General features: G+C 41.7%; 1 protein-coding gene across 3 annotated transcripts in view; it reads left to right on the top strand.

Moving 5' to 3' along the window:
• Positions 1–21,950, top strand: part of PDGFD (platelet derived growth factor D) — a 193,216-nt gene that overhangs the window by 121,956 nt on the left and 49,310 nt on the right. For all 3 annotated transcript variants that reach the window (XM_032219277.1, XM_032219276.1, XM_032219278.1), the window contains exons 2-3: positions 1,314–1,518; positions 8,833–9,013. In XM_032219277.1, the coding sequence (XP_032075168.1) occupies positions 1,314–1,518; positions 8,833–9,013 (386 nt within the window). The remainder of the gene's footprint in view (positions 1–1,313; positions 1,519–8,832; positions 9,014–21,950) is intronic.

Raw genomic sequence — 21,950 nt, 5'->3', positions numbered from 1 at the left:
GCCACATTGCTGATTGAGCAATAGTGTCTGCACAAGACCTCTACCCAACATCAATCCAACTAAGTGTGTACAAAGAGGCAATGAATAGTGGCAACTGCCATAGTAACAGATAGATAGAAAATGTATTTCAGAACATACCTCTGTACAATGATTTTATTTCACTTTCTACCGTACTCTATCATCAACTGTAAATAATTGTTAAACTATAAAAAATTAAAATTTTAACAGTCTTAACAGCGCTTGAATATCTGAATCTCACACTTATACACAGACCACAAGCAGATCATTTTCTGATGTCTAAAAGATACTATATGAGAGCCAATGGTTAAGGCACACAAAGCCACCCGAATGGCCTTGAGCCAGTCCCTCTCTTTCAGTCCTAAGAAGGAGACTTCTGAAAAGCCTTGCCAAGATAATGGCAGAGACTAGTCCAGGCAGTTGCCAGGAATCCAAAACTGACTTGAAGATGCATATCCAAAAGATAGTATACTTGATTTCATTGATATAGCATGCAAAAGACTATACTAAACATGGATCCAATTTCAAGTAATTGTCTATTTTCACACTGCATATCACCACATCTTTTCCTTTTATAGCCCAGATCTCTATTATCTATCTTTATTTCTATCTATCTGTCTTTCTTTCTGTCTATCATCCATATCTATCTATCTATCTATCTATCTATCTATCTATCTATCTATCTATCTATCTATCTATCTATGAGGGATGTGGTGGCACGGTGGCTAAGACTCTGAGCTTGTCAATCAGAAGGTCAGCAGTTCAGCGGTTTGAATCCCAAGCACCATGTAACGGAGTGAGCTCCCATTACTTGTCCTAGCTTCTGTTAACCTAGCAGTTTGAAAGCACGTAAAAAATGCAAGTAGAAAAATAGGGACCACTTTGGTGTGAAAGTAACAGCGCTAGTCAAGCTGTCCACATGACCTGGGAGACTTCTTTGGACAGTGCTGACTTTTTGGCTTAGAAACAGAGATGAACACCAACATCTAGAGCCAGAAATGACTAGCATGCATGTGCAGGGGAACCTTTACCTTTATCTATTTGTTTATCTATTTAGCCATCTATTTAGCTATTTATTTATCTTTCTATCATCTATCCATCCAAAATGGTTATATCCAACCAACATCTCTCTCTCTCTCTCTCTCTCTCTCTCTCTCTCTCTCTCACACACACACACACACACACACACACACGCACGCACATGCACACACACATGCACACACACAAACAGAGCACCACTACCACTTTTAAACCAGTTTTGAATACTAATAACTGTTCTTTGTGATTTTTAACAGAAAGTAATCATCTCTCAGCCTTATATAAGAAAGAAGAGACCATCAATGTTTGGGAAAATGGTTACATCCAGAGCCCTCGTTTCCCACACAATTACCCTAGAAATCTGTTGCTGACATGGAAGCTACGTTCACCAGGAAATGCCAGAATACAGCTGGTGTTTGATCATCAGTTTGGACTGGAGGAACCAGAGAATGATATCTGCAGGTAAGATAATCAAATCACCGAGTCATAATTGCTCATTTGGTAGAACGACTTCAAGGTAGGCGAAAATAGGTTAGCCAAGTTTCTTAGAGATGTTTTAAAAAATTTAAAAAAATTTGCAGTCAGATCAAACTACTTTTCTTACTGATGTAAGATTTGGGAAGCTCATCCAAGGTGAAGGAAGTTGTTTCAAGCAATTTCCACTCTATGCCTGCTCAGCATGGAATTGCAAAGTCCCTTGAAAGCAGCTATACAGTGTTTAAATGTAGCAGAGAGATTTAATCTGCTTAATGACATTTCCCAGCCATTAATTCTGACTAATTCTTGTCTTTTTACATATTCATTTTTTAAAATTTGTATTTGGTAGTCTTGTTTTTCTCCTGGCAATCAATTATGAAATGTCTATAGGGTTTACAGTGTTGCAAATTACTTTGCAAAGAAATAGAAATATATATCTCATTTCATAAATGAGAGCGTTAATTAAAAAGGTGGACAGAAGCTGCATTGTCAATAAAAAATGCATTTTTGAATTAAAGTTAAATCTAATCTGACTAGCCTATTTTTTGAAATGAAATCCCAGTTTGCAACATAATGTTTCTTGGGCTTAGGAAAGGTTGTGTTTTATACTATCAGAGGTGTCAAACTCAAGGCCTAGGGGCCGGATACGGCTCATGGGGTACTTAGAACTGGCCCACAGGGCCACCCTGGAAACAGCGAAGAACCTGCCTGCAATGTTTCTGCCAGTGAAAAAGGGGTCCCAAGCTCCGTTTTCAGCTGCCATGGCTCTCTGAAACCCTCTGCCAGTAAAAATGGAGCTCAGGAAAGCCGTGTGCAGGCCTCCTGAGCTCCATTTTCACTGGCAGAGGGTTAAGGCGGTCTCAAGAGGTCCGGGTTCCAGACCTAATCCAGCATTAACAACTCCACTCGTGTGGTTGATAACTGGGTTGATCTCCAGTTGATCTCATAATGGGTCTCCCCTCCCACCTCCATGGGACCATGGTAATGGTTGTGGTCGAATGGAGGTCTCACCTACTGGCTTTAGCAGAATACTGTGAAATACAGGTGCAACTTTGCTAATAGGGATAGTTTCAGCTCCACCCTTACAGGATTAATTATCTGTACAATGGGGAATGGGCCCATGGATTGACAGGAGGCTGTGACAGTCGAAAATGGAGCTTGAGAGTCTGTTTTCACTAGCAGAGAACTTGAGCCACTCCAGGTGCCCCCAACAGGAGTGACGTTGAGCTGGCCATGCTCACTCTAGTCCAGTGATGGCAAACCTTTTTTGGCTGCCGTGCCAAAAATGGGGGGAGCACAGGGTGAGGTCATGTGCCGGTGTGCAACACCCATAATGTTATGCATGTGCACCCCCAGCATACACATGTGCATGATCGGCGACAAACACCCCCCCCCCCACTTTTGCTGTGGGTTTTTTTGCCTTCCCTGAAGCCTCCAGAGGGCAAAAAATGGACCTACGGGGAACCCAGAGGTTCAGGAATGGTGACTTCCAGGTTCCCGTATGGCTGATTTTTGACCTCCAGAACCTTCAGGGGCCTTCAGGAGGCTTCCCTGAAGGCTCCAGAGGGCAAAAAACAGTCCTACGAGCAAACTGGAAGTCCATTTCTGACTTTCCAGTTTGCCGGAAGCCTTCGGAGGGCGAAAAACAGCCTCAAAAGCCAAAGTCAGCTGGCCAGCACGCATGCTTCACATGCCCTGACAAATGGCTCCATATGACATCTGTGGCACGTGTGCCATAGTTTCACCATCAGGGCCCTAATCAAACACAACCCTGTTGTGGCCCTCAATGAAATCGAGTTTGACACCCCTGCTATACATTATCAAATGTATTTTATTTCAGTGAGGCAGCTGAGTAAATGAACTGTGGATGAGAAATGATATAAGGCTGAATAACTATTATTTTTATGCAGGACTTGTTCTTTGTGATGTTTATTTGAATAAAAAAATACGATTGGAGAACACAAAGGAGCTATATTCCAAGTTATCTGTCTGTTGAATGGCTCTTTTGCATTCAAAGTATATGGGTAAATTTTATCCCATACTATGTCAAAAAGAGAATTCTGAAATTTTGCAGATCTGTTATCTAAGCAAATCTCTGTGCCACTGTACCAGACTTTTAAAAGTGGGTATAAATAAGAACATCAGATTGTACTGATTTGAATAATGTTCTACAACTTTGTGATACCCATTTTTAGCCACAGAAAAAAATGCTGCAAGTCCCCCCAACCACCCATATTTTCTAGAGCCAAGGTGGCACAGTGGTTAGGGTGCAGTACTGCAGGCCACTTCAGCTGACTGTTATCTGCAGTTCAGCGGCTCTAATCTCACCGGCTCAAGGTTGACTCAGCCTTCCATCCTTCCGAGGTGGGTGAAATGAGGACCCAGACTGTGTGGGCGATATGCTGACTCTGTAAACCGCTTAGAGAGGGCTGAAAGCCCTATGAAGCAGTATATAAGTCTAACTGCTATTGCTATTGCTATTCTTTCTCTCTCCTCCTTTAATGCAGAGAATATTCAAAATGTCAGTCCTACAATCTTCAGTGATGCTTGACATTAACTGAGATTGGCTTTAGACAACATTTGCAAAATTTTCTATAAAGCTTTGAAGAATTGAATTGGGGTATTCAGAGACACTGAGTCCCCAAGGGATATGAGTTTTATTAGGAAGTGCATTTTACCAAGACCTTATAGTGAACACCAAACAACTGTATCTTTAGGAATCAAATTAAAACCAGTTTTCTGGGGGAGAGGTAGTTATTGCTCCATATTTGCATAATATAGCATCATCAAAGCTAATACTGTGGACTTCTTGAACCCATACTTTGATTGTGGCTACTAGCTTCCCGAATCCAGAGCCTCATAGCTAACATGTTGAAAGTGTAAAAGTATCTTATGGACACTGTCTGAACATCCCACCAACAGCTTTTCCAGAGAATGGAGCAGACTTTCAAAGTTGGGCTGTAGTCATTGCCTCTATTTTTGTAAAAATGCCCCTATGATTTCCAGTCCCAGCATGGAACTGACAAATGTTGAAGAACAAAAGATAATAATGATGATGATGATTACCGTGATGTTCATCGTGATGTAGAAAAAACAGGACACGCAAGCCAGCTCTTCAGGGAAGGAATAGTTTATTTGCGCAGGTTCATAGCAAAGAATAAATGGCCTGAACATTGAATGAAATTCAGGAACTTCCTTATATAGTTTATCACTTTCAGCTAAAGCCATTTGTTAGTTTTGGAAACACCCCTCAAGATTTGCCCTTGAGTTACAGGAAGTTACAGGAAGTATACATGGGTCAGCTAATGTAGCTCGTATTTTGAGGAACTGACAATATATGTCTACCAAACAGATTTACAGTCAAGCCAGCCCCTTCCCCTTATATTGTGAGCCGCCCTGAGTCCCCCCAGGGAAAAGGGCGGCATACAAATAAAGTAAAATCAAAATCAAAAAATCAATCAAGCCAGCAGATAGATTAAAATAGATACTTTGCTTCAGCAGATTTCATGTGCAGACTTCCTTCTAACTCGTGTCAACCGCACCATGTTTTAAAAGCAGACTTTGCAATTTCTGTATATGAACAATTAAGGCTTAATATCATGAAACCCTAGTTTGGTTTCGAAATATTTTATTCAATTTTCACATTCCATTTGCAATCATTTATATACAGGGTATTTACTATAAGAAAAGAAAAAAAGAAAAAAAAGAAAAAGGGAATAAAACGAACAAGTAAAAAGGAAACACAACTCATCATTCACAACCCCACCTAACCCTTGCATCCTCCATACACCCCATCTACCCCCTCCAACTTTCCTTTCTCCCTCTAACACTCCCCTCCTACTTCCCTTTCCCCTCAAACCTTCCTTCTCCCCTTACTCCCCAGACACCCTCCTTACATTCCCCTTACTCCTTACATTCCCCTTACTCCTTCCTTACTCCTCCCTCTTCCTTCCCTCTACCTCCCTCCTTGGTGTATGCCTTTATTCGAGTGTTGTTTGATCTGATAAAAGTAAAATGAACCAAGGAAAAAAAATAATAATAATAATAAAAAAAAAGAACCACCGTATATAAATACATTCTTGTTCTTATTAAGACTATGTTAACACCCCCCCACCCCACCCCCCACAATCCCCATCCCTAATCCTCCCGACTTCCCAGGGCCCACACCTGGCACTACCTTCTATCTAAAATATCTTGTATACATATGGATTAAAAAATAAAAGTAATATATCAAAAAAAAAAAAAAAGAAAAGCAGAGAAAGAAAAAAAAAGGAAAAAAAGAAAAGAGAAAAGAGAAAAAAGAAAAAAAAGAAACCACTCTTTGTGTTGATCTCAGCCCCCCATCTTTATCTATGCTTAAATAGTATAAATCATTCTATCTATGTTTTATTCTCATCTCTTACTTCTTTGCTATTTACCCCGACCTTCTGTAGGCTCTCCCGTTCCCTTCCTAAACCTCATGATCCCTTCCAATAAGATTTAAGCAGCGTGGTTCATGCCATATATTCAAATATAACTTTACAGACAAGTAATCAAACTTTCCCTTCTAGTAAAATTTAAACAACGTAAATGATCTTTCTTTACCCCTTTTTCAAACAGTAATTCAAAATAATCTAACCAGATTTCCCCTTCTTAGTAAAGTTAAGCAGCGTAGATCAGATATTACCTTACACAGGAATCAATTTCTATCTTAAGATAATTCCAACCGACTTCCCCTTCTAATAGGATTTAAATAACTTAGTTCATTCCACATGTATTTTACCCTCATCCCCCACTTGTCTGATATTTACCACTATCAAATTTATACTACCATTTGTTTAAGATATAACTCAGAGCGATTTGTAGCATGAATCATTCCACATATTCCAATAATACTTTCAGCAAGAGTCAGTTAACCTTCTATTTTAAGGTAGTCGCTTCTAACAAAGTTTAAACAACATAAATCATTCCGCATTCTTTTTACAGTTATCTTAAGATAATCCCAAGCGGCTTCCTGTTCTAATAAGCTTTAAACAACGTAAATTTTGCCCTCTTCCCTTGCTTGTCTGATATTTACCTCAAATAACGTAGTTCATTCCACATGCATTTTACCCTCATCTCTTGCTTGTCTAATATCAAATTTATACTAGCGTTTATTTGAAAAATAACTCAGAACTATTACAACCAACTTTCCCTTCAAATAAAAGTTAAATAGCATGGATCATATTCAAATAATACTTTCAGCAAGAGTCAGTTAACCTTCTATTTTAAAATAGTCCCATCTAACAAAGTTTAAACAACATAAATCATTCCGCATTCTTTTAACCACTATCAAATTTATGCTAACGTTACTTTAGAATCTAGCTCAAAGTAGTTTCACCCAGCTTTCCCTTCTAATAAAAATTAGTCCACTTTTTCTACCGGAGAGAGGTCTCAAACCCCCATTCAGTCCTCAACTTTAGGAAGTCTTTTGAAGTATCTAAATTCTCGATCTGCGTTCTTCTGCTTCTCCGAGGGAGGAGGGGCTACCCCCTCCATCTTGCAGCCGCATGGCCAGCCGTTTGCTTTCTCCTTCCGCTTGTCTCTCCTCTCTTCCAAGCGCGTCAGGAAGTCCCGCCTTCAGAATCCTACAATAGAAATCTTGAGCCTCCGAAACAGAGTTAAGACGAAATCTTTGATTCTCAAATGTAACCGTGATGCCGGCAGGGGCCTCCCATCTGTATCGAATCTGTTGACTCCTAAGATCTTTAGTTAAAAAAGTGTAGTCCCTTCTTGCTTTCAACATCTGGAAAGGTATATCTTTGAAGACAATCACGTCCTGGTCATCAACTCGGAGACTGTTATTATGAAACTTTTGCACAATCGCGTTTCTAGATTCTTTTGTAGAGAAATGTATAATTATGTCCCTCGGGAGCTGTCGCTGTTCCGCTATCAATGAGTTCTGGCGATAGATTTTCCGAATCTGCCAATCAAAGTTAAGTCCCGGGCTTCCCAGCGCATGGCTGAAGGCTTCAGCAAAGGTCTGTTTCAAATTCTCTTGCTCCTTTTCACGGAATCCTCTGACTCTTATTGAAAATGCCTTCCTATCAAAATTTAGCATCATAAGCTGTTCTTCGTTATTTCTAATTTTTTAGTTGCATCATAAAGTTGCAATACAAATTCCTTAATTTCTTGCTTAAAGGCATTAAATATTTTAAAGAGATATTCCTGTGTTAAAACTTCTCCAGTAGAGGGCGTAGGAGACAAAGGCTGTGTTTCCAAAAAAGATTCTTTAAATTCTTTAGACACATTTGTAGCAAGACGCTTCTTTGATCTGGGTGCCATAATAAATAAACAAGTAAGCAGCGCTTCGCTCCCCTCTATTTCCAAAGAAAAAGAGTTTATTTTGTTAAGGAGCGGTCTGCAGGAAGATAAACCCGGCTAAGTACATCCAGTAATCATCCACGGAGAGAAATCGCCATTTTGAAGTCTATTTAAACAAAGAAGTCTTTAAGACGAATGGTGCTGGTATTTAAGATAGTAATAAAAGCATAAATCTCACAGGGGTGGTACCCTCCCGTATCAAATCTAGCTTGAAAAAACTTTGTTTTGTCCTGGGGGGGGCTAGCCTGTCTGGGGCTGCCAAAAAAAAAAAAAGGCAGCTGAGAAGAACTGGCCGGAGATAAAAGCTCCACTTCGGCTGGATCTAATCTCTTCCACAGCCAAAAAAAAGAAAAAGGCTGTGGCTTACGAATAGACCCTAGCCTACGGAGCTATCCTCCCTGCCCCTTTCTTAGCCAAAAAGGGGTGCTATCTATGATCTTATTTAGATATACAGACCAGATCTCTGAGGAGCTCGGTGGAGCCCTCCTCGGCAACAGGCCACGCCCCCAGGAAGCTCATGAAACCCTAGTTTGGTTCAGGCTTGAGGCCTACCTTGGTCCAGCCTGCCACCTCAGTGATACTAGAAACTTCAAGAGCCATGGTGGTGCAGTGGTTAAAATGGAGTATTGCAAGCTACCTTTGCCCATTGCCAGGAGTTCAATCCTGACCGGCTCAAAGTTCCATCCTTCTGAGGTTGGCAAAATGAGGACCCAGATTGTTGGGGGCAATAGGCTGACCCTGTAAACTGCTTAAAGAGTGCTGTGAAGTGGTATATAAGTCTAAGTGCTATTGCTAGAAGCTGATTTTGGCTTTCTAGATTCACAGATTTCCCATTTATGTCTCAATAAAAGGATCATTAAAATGTCAAATGTTCACTGGGGGAAAAAAATCCTTGCATCTGCTGTCATGTATCATCATTTTTTTTGCCAGACTACTAACCTATCATCTTCACTCCAGATATGATTTTGTGGAAGTGGAGGATATTTCCGCAATTAGCACTCTCATCCGAGGACGTTGGTGTGGATATAAAGAAACTCCTCCCAAAATAACATCAAAGACAAACCAGCTGAAGATCACCTTCAAATCAGATGACTTCTTTGTGGCTAAACCAGGATTCAAGATTTACTACTCCCTGGTGGTGAGTAACATGATGGTGTATGCCAGCGGTAGATTCTGGCTTCTGCTACTGCCAGTTTACTCAGGGATGCTGTTTGGGCCTGTGTGCACATGCACAGCAGTTAAAAATGCTTCTGTGCATGCATAGAAGCAAAAAAATATGGCGCCTATGGCACCACACCGATAGAACTGGTTCAGGGGTGTGGCAAGCCAAGTTACTACCTACTCATCCAAACAGGTCCAAACTGGTAGGGACCCACCTCTGGTATCTGCAGTGGTGGGCTGCTGCTGGTTTAACAATCGGTTTGTTGAGCATGTGGTGAGCACATGTACACAGAGCTGGAAATGGAGCATTTAGAAGCTCAGTTGTTCACCTTCCAAGTCGGTAAGTAAAACAGTTGAAGGGGGGGGGAGAAATCAACTGTGCTGCGCAAGTGAGATGAGCTAGAAAGAAGGAAATAAAGTACAGGATAGAGCAGGGGCAGGTAGGTGGGGCCAGCTCAGAGGTGGGTTCCTACCAGTTCGCACCAGTTCGGTAGAACCGGTTCGTCAAATCTACTGAACCGGTTAGAAGAGGTTCCACCAGAAAGCAGGCCACACCTACAGAAGAGGTTCCAAAAATTTTTGAAACCCACCACTGACACACACCCACATACAGAGGGAGAGAGGGAGAGAGAAAGAGAAAGAAAGGAAGAAAGAAAAAAAGAAAAAAGAAAGAAAAAGTGAGAGATGAAAGAAAAAATGGAAAAAGGGGCAGAGAGACAAAAGGAAGGAGAGAGAGAGAAAGAGAGAGAGAGAGAGAGAGAGAGAGAGAGAGAGAGAAAACACATGGCCGGCAAGCCACTCCCACCAGGTCACATGGCCGGCAAGCCACTCCCACAAAGGAGGCCACACCCACAGAGTAGGTTCGAAAATTATTTGAAACCCACCACTGGGCCAGCTGATTGTCAGAGCTACCGGTTCACTCAAACCAGTCCTAACCGGCTGAATCCCAGCCCTGGGTGCCTAGGGAAGAAACAAAGGACTGCACAAGAAATGATTGGGAAAGGAAGGAAGAGTAATAAACTTCCAAGTTCAGATAATGAATACTGCTTCCCTTTGGGGAATATGTAGTAGGATAATTTTGTGATGAAGTCAGCAGAAGAGGGGAAACTATTAATTAAAATGCAATACTCTTCATTTTAATAACATATTTAGGAATTCTATACATTTGGGGCTAGAAGCAATCAGGTAAAGGCAGTGACAGAGATTCTCCCTCCCTCTCAAAAAATACTGTGAAAGGTGACAGTGTTTTTTTTAAAGTTTTTTATTAGATAAACATTAAAAACATTGGACATAGTGTGACATTTCTGACATAAAAGTTCCCATATAGTGATTGGATCTTACAATGATTACATTTTAGATCCTTTGCATGGGTAGGTCTAGTCAGTCAGATTACCTGTCCATTGATCCTTTCTTTTTTATAATTACTAACCATACAAAGACATATCCAATTCCTACCTATCACACCTTCTTAATACCATATTTTCCAGTTCTAAACTTCTCTGTGTTTTTCTGTCCTGGCCTTTCCCCCTCATTTCTAACCATCGGTACCATTTGTCCTAGATTTTGTGATATTCCGTCTCACCCTTGTCTTTGAGCTCTAGAGTCAGTCTATCCATTTCTGCGCACATCGGTATCTTATTTATTATTTCTTGTTCAGAGGGAGTCTCTTTATTTTTCCATTTTTTGTGCAAAAACTGGTCTCGGAAAGGTGACACGCTTATCCAGGTCCAACATAATCTCAGTTGAAGACAGAGTGGGGAGGAAAAATGCTCATGAAGCTCAGCGAAACACACAAAAGTCCTCAGCAATCAAAGATTTATTTAGTTATTTAGAAAATGTATACTGCTGCCTATTCACTCATAGAGACTCTAGGCAGTTTACAAATGATAAAAACACAATGTAGAATAATAATAATAATAATAATAATAATAATAATAATAATGTGCAAAAATTATAATATTAAAACAGCAACAAACTGGTGGGAACATCAGCCTGAAAGAGTCACAGAAAATCAGATGGTCAAGATCTTGTGGGATTTCCGTATACAAACCGACAAAATACTGGCGCATAATACACCAGACATCACACTGGTTGAGAAAAATAGAGTCACAATCATAGACATCACAATACCAGGTGATAGCAGGGTCGCCGAGAAGGAACATGAAAAAATCGCAAGATACCAGGACTTAAAAATCGAAATTCAACGACTATGGCACAAACCAGCAGTGGTAATTCCAGTGGTAATTGGCACACTGGGTGCTATTCCAAAAGCACTGGAATTACATTTAAAACAGTTAAAAATTGACAAAATCACCATCAGTCAAATGCAAAAAGCCGCACTGCTTGGATCTGCACGCATATTACGAAAATACGTTACGACGTCCTAGGCCCCTGGGTGGGGCCCGACTAGTAACCAATGCCAAATCCGGCGAAACAACTGGCCGCTGTGATACAATGGTATAATAATAATAATAATAATAATAATAATAATAATAATAATAATAATAAAAACAATATCACCCTCCCCCAGCAACAGCGCCCAATTAAATGAGTCATTTGATGGGCTCCATCACACATTGGGTTCCCCAGACCTGCTGGCAAAACCAAGTCTTCAGGGCCTTCTGAAAGGCTATGTCAGCGTTCCAAGTATCATGTAGAATTAAATCAGAGTCCAAGGCAAAACGATCCTTAAAGTTCCAATTTAATAAATCAGACATCTTGGCATTATGCTATGAAATCCCAATACTGGAAATTACATCAGAATCTCACCCAGTTAAAAGTTCATGATCTTGTCCCCACACCCACAATCCATCACATGGTCCAATCTTCTTCTTCCACACTAGCACCTACGCCCAACTGCTTCCGATCAGGTGCAAAGGTGCGGAGACAAAAGATGACCTTGAGCTTCTAGAAAGGAATTTTTTATTTTGAAAACAACACTTTCTACCCCTTGCTATCCCCCCCCCACCATAATGAGAGTATGGCAGGCCAAAGATTCTTAAAGGAACCGCTGCAGGCCTGACAGGCTATCAAAGTGGAGGCCAATCTAATTTCTGCAGGAATAGTGTTCCAAAGGGAGGGAGCCACCACAGAGAAGGCCCTTCTTCTAGGTCCTGCCAGATGTGCCTCCTTAGGGGATGGGACCTGCAACACTCCTTGTCTCCTGACTCTAGTGGGTCAACTGGATGTGACTGGAAAGAGACAGTCCCTCAAATGCACATATGGGTCAACAAATTATTATATTTTGAATACACTGTCTGTAGAGCTTGATCTCTATAGAAAGGCTCTAATGTTGGGAAAGTTGGAAGGAAAGGGAAGGTCAGCAGCAAGGTGGGCTCAGTTACAGTGACAAAGGGCACATTGTTGGAAGAAGTGAAGGGCCAAAGTAGGGACAGATCATCGTAGAGAAATATCTGTGTGGATTCTAAGAGTCAATACCAACCTGATGGCATATAATCAGTCAGCTGCTCAGCATGATTATCTGGTGGTTAATGTAGGCTCTATGGGAGCGGCATGATGGTCTAGAGGTGAAGACACTCGCCTCCCACTCAGAAGGTTGAGAGTTCAATCCTAGGCAGTGGCAGATGTTTCTCTATCCAGGCGCAAAGAGAAAATATATACTGTGAACTCTGCATTGGCGTCAGGAAGGGCATTCGGTGAGTAAATGCTCATCTCCACTCAGTTGGGGTGGAGTTGTCTTGACTCCACCTCAAAACAAGGGATTAAAGGGTCATAAAAAGAAAAAATATATAGGTTCTGGGGCTTTTTTTCAGAATAGAGACAACGTGTTGGAATATCCTCAGTATCTTACTCAGACTGAAAACATTGCTTAATAAAGCAACACTCAGCCTTCCATCCTTCCGAGGTGGGTAAAATGAGGACCCAGACTGTGGGGGCGATATGCTGACTCTGTAAACCGCTTAGAGAGGGCTAAAAGCCCTATGAAGCGGTATATAAGTCTAACTGCTATTGCTATTGCTATTGCTATTGTTCTGAGCCAATGTAGCCTTTTTATTTAGTTATTTATTAGATTTTCATGCTGCCCATCTTTGTCACATGATCCTGAGTGGTTTACTATCTGAAAATGGGGGGGAAAAGGAAATGGACATATACCAGCTTATTTTTCCCAATCCTGTAGTATCATCCCACCATACAGAGTTGTTGAGTGTGAGACATATGTGAGAAGTACCTTCCCATGACTGCATATTAGAATATAAATGTAATAAATTGTGATGGGTATTCTACAATGGACAGCAATTGATCAAGCAACCTAAAAATGAGATTCATGCTTTAGCTGTGTGCAGCTAGAAATTTATTTTAAAAATAAACATTCCCATTAGCAACTCTGTAGACAGAAATCTTATGAGCCAGGTAATTATGTATATTAGTGTCACAGTAGTGACACTCCGCTTCTCATAATATAAATTTCAAGGCATGTTGAAACCTGAGAAAGCACCTTACTGGGGAAAAAAAAAGAGCTGCTATTCGGTTTTCGGCAGCTTCCTTTTCCTTTTTTTTTTTACTTTACGGATTTCTATAATGAATGGGCAGAGAAATTCTCCTGCCTTTTGTGGCAGTGGCCTTCCTGCTTGGTCAGAGGGTTTGCTTTAGAATGTATTCTAAAGGAGAAGAGAAATTCTGAGTTATAAGGAAGGGCAGACATCTGTGGCTTTCTTGTCTTTCACTGCACCATCCTCTCTCTGTCCATCTGTGATGGCTCTGACTGTGAGAATGACCTTGGGAGATAAGAGAAAGAAATGCAAAGTAGGCAGATAAAAGGCACCAGCAAGAGAAATGGGGATTTGGCAAATGTCTCATAAGAAACTGTCCCTAGTTTCCTGGACTGTATAGGTCAGTGATGGCTAACCTTTTCTGGGCTGAGTGCCCAAAGCGCCTGTGTGCACGTGCAAATGTGCACATGCGTGCTCGAACCCCCAAAATGCAACCCCCTGCACATGCCCCCTGCCTCCCACACATGTGTGCATGCCCCCCAAAATGCCTCACCCCCTCGCATGCACGTGTGACCCCCTCAAATGTGCGCATGACAGCCTTGCACACGCCCTGCCCCCATGCATGCGTGTGCAACTCTGCACATGCACCCCATCCCCTGTGCATGCACGCATGACCCCCTCACACACTCCCCCATGCATGCGCAGCAGTGACTCGAAGGCCAGCTGGCCTGGGGAGGTGCGCGCACATGCTGCATGCCACCTTTAGAATGTGTGCCATAGGTTCGACATCATATATATGGGCGAAGAAGGGAAAGTTATCATGTTAATCTTCAAAGATTCTGTGAATGTAATCTTACAATAAAAAATAGAGCAAATACATCTCAGTGTGCTTTTATCTGGAGAACCTGGTTAACTTTGTCTCCTGCACTTTCATTAAGTTCCAGGAAAAAAAAAGGATAGTATTTTTTTCTCATATAGTAATACTAAATATGATGATTAAAGAGAGAGTTACGCCTTTGATAAATTAATGAAAAAAAATTCTTTGGAGAAGTTTAAAGAAAAAAATAATCTGCCCGTATAAAAATTTCAGAGGACAGTTTTTGTTTTGCTATTGTCACTGAGAAGACGGAGTCTTCCCCTTGAACAATGTGGATGAACAATGTGATCCAACTAACAGGTGCCAGGGAGATCAGGAGATCCTGTCAGTTCAAATGGGTATAAATATTTATTGCAAGCTTAAGCTCTCTACAAGAATCTGAACTACTAACCGCCAAAGAAAATTGGTGGTAGATAAGAGTAAAAGAAATTTGAGGTGGACTGGACTTAGATCTCTTGTGGGCGTGAAGAGATTCATGACTGATGATGCGTTTGACCCCTCTCTCTGACTCAGCAGGGCACCTCCTATAGCAATACATTTGCAGTCTACCGCCGGGGAAAGAATAACTTTTGTTACTATAAGTACCTCATATTTCATGGTAAATGTTGTGGGGAAATTATCAGAAAATTACTGAAAACTCAGCTTCTTGGTTCCCACCCTCCTGGAAAATGTTGGAGAAATCGTTCAGCGAATTTCCCTGTTCACAAACTTAGTGGAGAGTCCCAAGTGGTATTTATGTACACATGTCAGTCAGGGGTGGGTTGCTGCCAGCATTAGTGCCAGTTTGGTGCATGCACAATTTTGCACGTGCGTGTGCAGTGTGCATAAATAGGTCTGTACATGCACAGAACATTACAAAATTTTAAAAAGCCATGCCGTACCAACCGTGAAACTGATTCCAGCAACCCAGACTAGCAAACCACTACCGATTCGGCCGAACTAGTCCAAACCAGTAGGAACCCACCTCTGGTGCCAGTGAGACATGTATACTCCAGGAGCATTTCAAAACAATGACTAAGGAAGAAGAAACAACATAGGAGCTTCGGTGCTGAAAAATCCAGAAGAAACCAGATATGGCCCCGTTGGACTCAGAATACTGAGTTAAACAGGATATTGACATCGATCTCCAAAGCTATTCTCATGAGCTAAGTTACTCCACTGTGGAAGCCTTTAATTTGAAGGCAATTTAGCAAAACAACAATTTATGGTATTGCTTTCCCTGGAGCACCACAATGCATAAAAATTAAGCACTGCTGCTTTGTGTGATATTTCCAAAGGACCGCTCTTATAATTAGCCAGCTTTAGGAGAAATTGTGTGCAGGTTTTGAATTGAAACCCTTGGGATTCAGGAAACAAGAAAATATATAACATTGCAAAAGAACAGAGATTTCTGTTTGGTTTGGGTTTTTTTCCCCAGGAGGAGAAAATGGATGAATGTTGTTGCCAAGGGTCTGTGATGTCAAAGTTGCACATAGAAAGTCAGTTTTGCTTGCCAGAATTTGGCCCTAGTCTGCTTGGAAAGCAAAAGGGCTTTTTCCAGATTGTGAGGCCTCTGAGCGTTTCGGGCATGTTTAAAGGAATCGATGCAAACCTTTCTTTTTTTTCTGCCTGGAGTCGAAAATAATTTTTTAATCGAATGATTTCTTCCTGTGCCTGCTGCAAATACAAAAGCAAACTTTTGTAATCTGATACCCTCCTGATAGGATGGACTGTAAAATCTTAACAATTCTCACCAGTACAATCAGTTGAGAATTATGTCTGAAAAACACCACCATGACCAGTAGGCTCTTAAGTCTGGAGGATCTGAGTGAGGTTACAAGCTGCTTAGAGCGGCGGTCACCAACACGGTGGTCCGTGAGAAAATTTTGGTGGTCCACAGAAAAATTATTTGCATTTTTTATGTTGCATTAAATCAGGGGTCCTCAAACTATGGCCCCTGGGCTGAGTACATGCAATGAGCATTTGTATTGCTGCGGAGAGTCTCTCCCTTTGGGGTCTTTTTATGCAGGTTGGAGGGGGGCAAAAATTCCGACTTGGGCTCTGCTTCAGCCTCCTGGTGCGGGGCTTTGGGTGAAGGCTGGAGGGAAGTGCTGCTGGTGGCGAAGAGCCAGAGGGTCTTGTTCCAAAGGCCTGGAACTGTTCCAAGGCCTGGAACTGGCTGACCATCTCAGCGCACTGAGCCTCCAGGCGCCGGTACCTAGTCTTGCACTCCCACAGGTCTTCCCTCTGTTTGGAAAGCCTGTGCTCTTAGTCCTCAGTGAGGTGTTTCTGCTGAGCCTCCTTCTCAGTCAGAACAATTTGAACTGAGCCAGCTATTTTGCCAACTTGTTGTCTTGATAGCTGCTTAGCTCCAACAACTGATTCTTGTTGGGGCCCCAAGGAGCCCATGTGGACAGGCGAGGAGTGGGTGGGAAAGGAGGGCGAGTAGAGGCTGTTGAAATGCCCCTTGATGTGAGTGACGTCAATTTGGCCACACCCACCCAGTTACATAACCACCTAGCCACATCCACCCAGCTGGTCATTAGGTAGATCATTTTAGTGGTCTGCGAGATTTAAAATTATGAATGTAGTGTCTCTGAGGTCCACAAGATTGGTGACCCCTGGCTTAGAGATCTCTTTAAATATTTCCTTATGAGGAAGCTTATGCAGAGGTTGTACCAATGCCATTTTGAGGAAATCTTCAGCATTTTTAATTGTTCTGTAATTTGACAAAAGCAAATTGCTTACAAACAAGTCCTCACATTTCATTTATTTGTTTAAAATATTTGTATCCTGTTTTCCTTTTTTTTAAAAAACAATCTTCAAATCAGTTTAGAATTAAATTATTCAGGGCACGTGCAACTCTTTTGATGTGCAATCCTTTTTTCCAGAAGACTGAATCCTTCCTGTCTTGCTACACTGGAGAGACATTCCAAGGAAAGAAGAGAACTTCTATTTGACCTGTTGCATTAGGAAGTGAGGACAGTCAGAGGCTTTACAGTGATAGAAAGACTTATAACCAAAAACAGAATTACCTGAAGTTATGTAATAGTGTGTGGCAGCAATTTTTAGAACCTCTTCTGTAGGTGTGGCCTGCTTTGTGGGAGTGGCTTGCCAGCCATGTGACTGGTGGGTATGGCCAACTTGTAAAATGTGGTGAAACTCACTTAATAACACTCTGGCTTAGCAACCAAAATGTTGATTCAGAAACTCTGGCATTGAAGTATGCAAGTCTTAAAGCTGTCAAGTTACAAGACCCTTGCACCCCTAACCCTTTAGAAAAAAATATCCCAGGGGTGTTCAAACTTGACAGCTTTAAGACTTGTGCACTTCAACTCCCGGAATTCCTCCTCCAGTCATATTGGCTCAGGAACTCTGGCATTGAAGAACGCAAGTCTTAAAGCTCTCAAGTTACAAGACCCTTGCACCCCTAACCCTTTAGAAAAAAACCCAGGGGTGTTCAAACTTGACAGCTTTAAGACTTGTGGACTTCAACTCCCAGGATTCCTCCCCTCGCTCTTCATTTTGATGATGTGCGGACGGGCGGGGGGAGGGAGCTGGAATCGGTTCTAAATGGCACTGTAGATTTGTGGAACCTCTTCTATAGAAGAAGTTAGAACTGACAGGAACCAATCCCTGGTGTGTGGAAATGATCTTGGGAGATGTTGTGGCCTACCAGTGGCCAGCAGAACTGGTGGCAGACTCAGACAATTAGGAGGTTGGGGAGAAACATAGATCAGTCCTGGAGACTGGGGAAGGGTCTGATGAGTGCTCTGCATCAGAGACAGAGATGGGACCAGGGCCATTTGACAGCTATCAGCTGCCTTCAGAGTCAGAGATCAGTGGGAAGAAGAACAGCTGGAGCCTTTTCCGGCTGCGCAAATACGCAGAGCTGCCAAAAGAAGGGAACAATTAAGGAACAAGGGCCGACTCAGGAGTAAAGGCACAGGTGGATAGTGAATATCCCATCCCATAGGGAATAAAGAGGCTCAAAAGGGGGGGTGGAGTTTGCAGGAGACAATTAGTTTGCTTAATTAGTGTGAAGATTTGTTTGTGACCCTTAGAGACTCCTTGCCAAGTATTTACTTGTACAGCATTGCATTAGGAAGATATCAGCCTGGCAGCTCTCCAAGTCTGATAAGATCTGTGGTTGTAAATTCACCCTTGAAAGACTGTGTGCTGGGACTTTGCTGGGTGTGAATGAGAGGAATTCACATTAGCTTAATAAAATGGGGTTTTGTCAGGACAGGGAGTCTGCTTCGTGATTTTGTGAAGCCAAGGTCAGGAGACAGGAGGAAGATCTGCAGCCTAGACAACGATCAGACAAGTGGCAACTGAGGCCAGAGAAGGAATGGAGATTTGATAAACATCTCCGAAGGGACTTCCCAATAGTGGACGATAAACATGAGGAAGAGTGGAAGAGATACATTTTCAGACTTGCAAGATTCTGATAATGCAACCTTACAATAAAGTCAGACCTAGTATTTCTGGATGTGCTTCTGGTCTGCACTATTCACAAAGCTGTCAAGAAGCTCAAGGCACCACCAAGAAAAATTCAGAATAATTTCTTAGGGCTTTCTGGGATAGAAAGCAAGAAAAGAACATTTCTGAGAAAGTGCAAAGTACATTTTGACACAGTATATATATATATATTTAAACACAGCAATAGTATGTTTCCAACAGACTGAAAACTTCATGCTTGTAAACAGCCACAGTCTCTTCTATCTTGCATTTGTGGAGGGAAATATTATGTTGGCTGGTCTGGAGAGAAATAAACTTGAATGTGCCTTCTGTTACAGTACCTGACAAGTGTTGTGGTGCTTCCTGAGTCTCTGAATTCCCCAGCATATGATGTGATTGTGTCTTTCCTTTTCTCCTTTTTATATATCTATATATAAAAATATGGAGTATCTGAGCCAAGCTTTATTATTGGTCATGGGGCTATAGCGTGATAGAGACTGCATATCTAAAGATTGCAAACCTAAAGATACAATTCATGAATATCAGATTGTTATCTTAAATTATTATGATTTATCAGCATGGAGTGGTTTGCCACTGGAGTTTTTTCCCAATGAATCGACTTGTTCTGAAATTCAATGCACTGGTGTCAGAACAACTGAGGCACCTCCCGGTCGAAAGGATTAGCTGGGTGACATCACCCTTGCCCTGGAAATGGCTAGTTTGGGGGGGGGGGGGGTTCTTTCATGTCCCCAGCAGGAATTAGCACAAAGCTCAACCTACCCTATGGTAGCACTTGGGTCTCAAATGTGAGCTGGCTAACTTCCAACCCAGCATCCTAAGCAGTGATGGAATTCAAATAATTTAACAACCGGTTATCTGTCCTAATGACCAATTGGTTGTCATGTGACTGTGTGGGTGTGGCCAACTCAACGTCACTCACTTCAATGGGCGCTTCACCTTAGCTGTGACAATGTAATAAGGGTTAACCGGAGAGGCAATTTCTCTAAGCAGGGCAATAAAGATTAGGCTAGAAACAACACCAGAATGTTTCCTTCCTGCCTTCCTTACAGATTAGACCTGTAAAGTTGGGGGGGGGAAACCAAACAAAATGGTATTTCTTCCAACAACCAGTTCTCTGAACTGCTTTAGAAAGTTAACAACTGGTTCTCCCAAATAGATGCGAGCTGGCTGAATCCCACCACTGATCCTTAACCACTGTACTTCTACACACATTCCAACAAGGGCAATTTGGCTTTGTAGCCTCTCTAGGGCTTTTATCACATATAATTTCAAAAGGAAGAATGGAGAGAGAGACGGAGGAGACAGAATTCGGTTTCCAGACAATCAGTCTACAAAAGAACATATATAGCACATTTTGAACATCAACACATTGTGGAAGATACTCAAGGAGGAAGTGACATATGGAAACATCAGGGAAGTCACGACAGTATTTCTGGGCACTAATGCTTCAGATTTGCAGCTCAGCTTGACTTTATATTATTTTAATGAAAGAAGAATTGTTAAATAGAAAGCAATATGACAATCTCTGACATAGTCCTTAATAGCATCCTAGTGTATATGAATGCCTCTAGGCCCTCGATTGAATGAAAACAATAATAATAAAGAGCAAGTGGTTTTAATCCAGTGCTTTATTTGGAATCATGCCCATGTGCCCAGAAAGATGGCAAAAGTAACCTCAGGTGGTAGAGAGGCAAGGGCATTAGTTTGCTCTGCAGTAAATCAGTGTTTTGTGATTACCACATCCATCATCATAGTCATGCACTGATCAAGCAATCCCCAGCAGCAGCGATCCCTGGAGACATACACATCATGTTTTCAGTGCCAAAAAAAAAACTTGTTCCCCCCCAACATCAATCTACTTTCAACTATTTTGGACATTTGATGCATTGTACATGTGGTTTTGCTAAATATGTGAGTTCTACTTGGGTGTGCTAATCTTCCAAGTGATTAGAGTCACATGAGAGCCAAGAAATATGCAAGCATTCATGCTGAGCTGTCATTCGTGATCTTTTGTGGACCACCTGATGTTTAACCCCTCTTCAGTTTCAAATTCTAGAAGATCCTCGTTGCAAAAGATGTGGGCAGATAAAACAAGTAGTGGAGATGAATCGCGCCTGGGGTTGGCTTTCCATTTCATTGCTTTTGATGGGAGTGAGGTTAACAGTAACCCTGCTGTCATTCTAGCAGTTCTAACTGTTGAATTAGAATGGGGCTAATAGGACTTGTAAGTACCACAGTGAATTATCATGAGTTTAAATAAAGAAATGATTAGGAGTTTACAGAATGTAGATTTCAACAGAATCACAGTACATATGCTTTCACATTAACAACATGAAGGTTCATTTAGCCATTTCCTCCCTACTCTATTCTTGTAAATAAATGTATGGCATATTCAAACAATAAAATCAATGGGATGAATCTAACCTTAGACATCCTTAGAAATCAAGCCCTAATTTGTTGATGACCAGCTGACTTCCCATTGATTTGCAAGAAGTCTGCACTAAGTATATACCCAGTTGAAAAATAAATATTAAAAACCATTAGGTCATATGGGTAGGTTTTTAAAAGTTTAAATGCAGGGTAGTAAAACATTTGGTCACATGGGAAGATTTGTAAATTGGAAAGTCCTTCGCAGCATGCACAATAATTTAACAGTTAGAAAACTCGAGTTGTTTCACTCATTTGAAGAAAGTTCACAACTTGTACATTCGATCAAATTTCTGATGCCCAAACAGAACTTTTGATGATGAGGAGACCTTATTATTTTCACCTCAGATGCAAAATTCAAAATTAAATATATCACCTCCCTCACTATTACAATTGCAGAAGATAGTCTAAACCTGTGATGGCAAACCTATGGCACACGTGCCAAAGATGGCACGCAGAGCCCTCTGTGGGCACACTGCATGCCGTCACCAGCTGCTCTTCTGGTTTTGCATGCTGGCCAGATGTTCTTCACATACTCCTGAGCACCAGAAACCTGAAGACCAGCTGGCCAAAACACATGCATGCACCGGAAACACAAAGACCAGCTTGGTCAGCGTGCGCATGCGCGCTGGCCAGCTGGTCTTCAAATTTCTGGTGCTCTGGCGCCCCTGCACATATGTTCCGGTTTGGGCAATCGG

Source organism: Thamnophis elegans, chromosome 6 (assembly GCF_009769535.1).
Source record: "Thamnophis elegans isolate rThaEle1 chromosome 6, rThaEle1.pri, whole genome shotgun sequence".
In the NCBI taxonomy this organism is placed as follows: Eukaryota; Metazoa; Chordata; class Lepidosauria; order Squamata; family Colubridae; genus Thamnophis; species Thamnophis elegans.
Note: the sequence above shows the minus strand (reverse complement) of the source record. Positions and strands in the feature narration are given on the sequence as shown.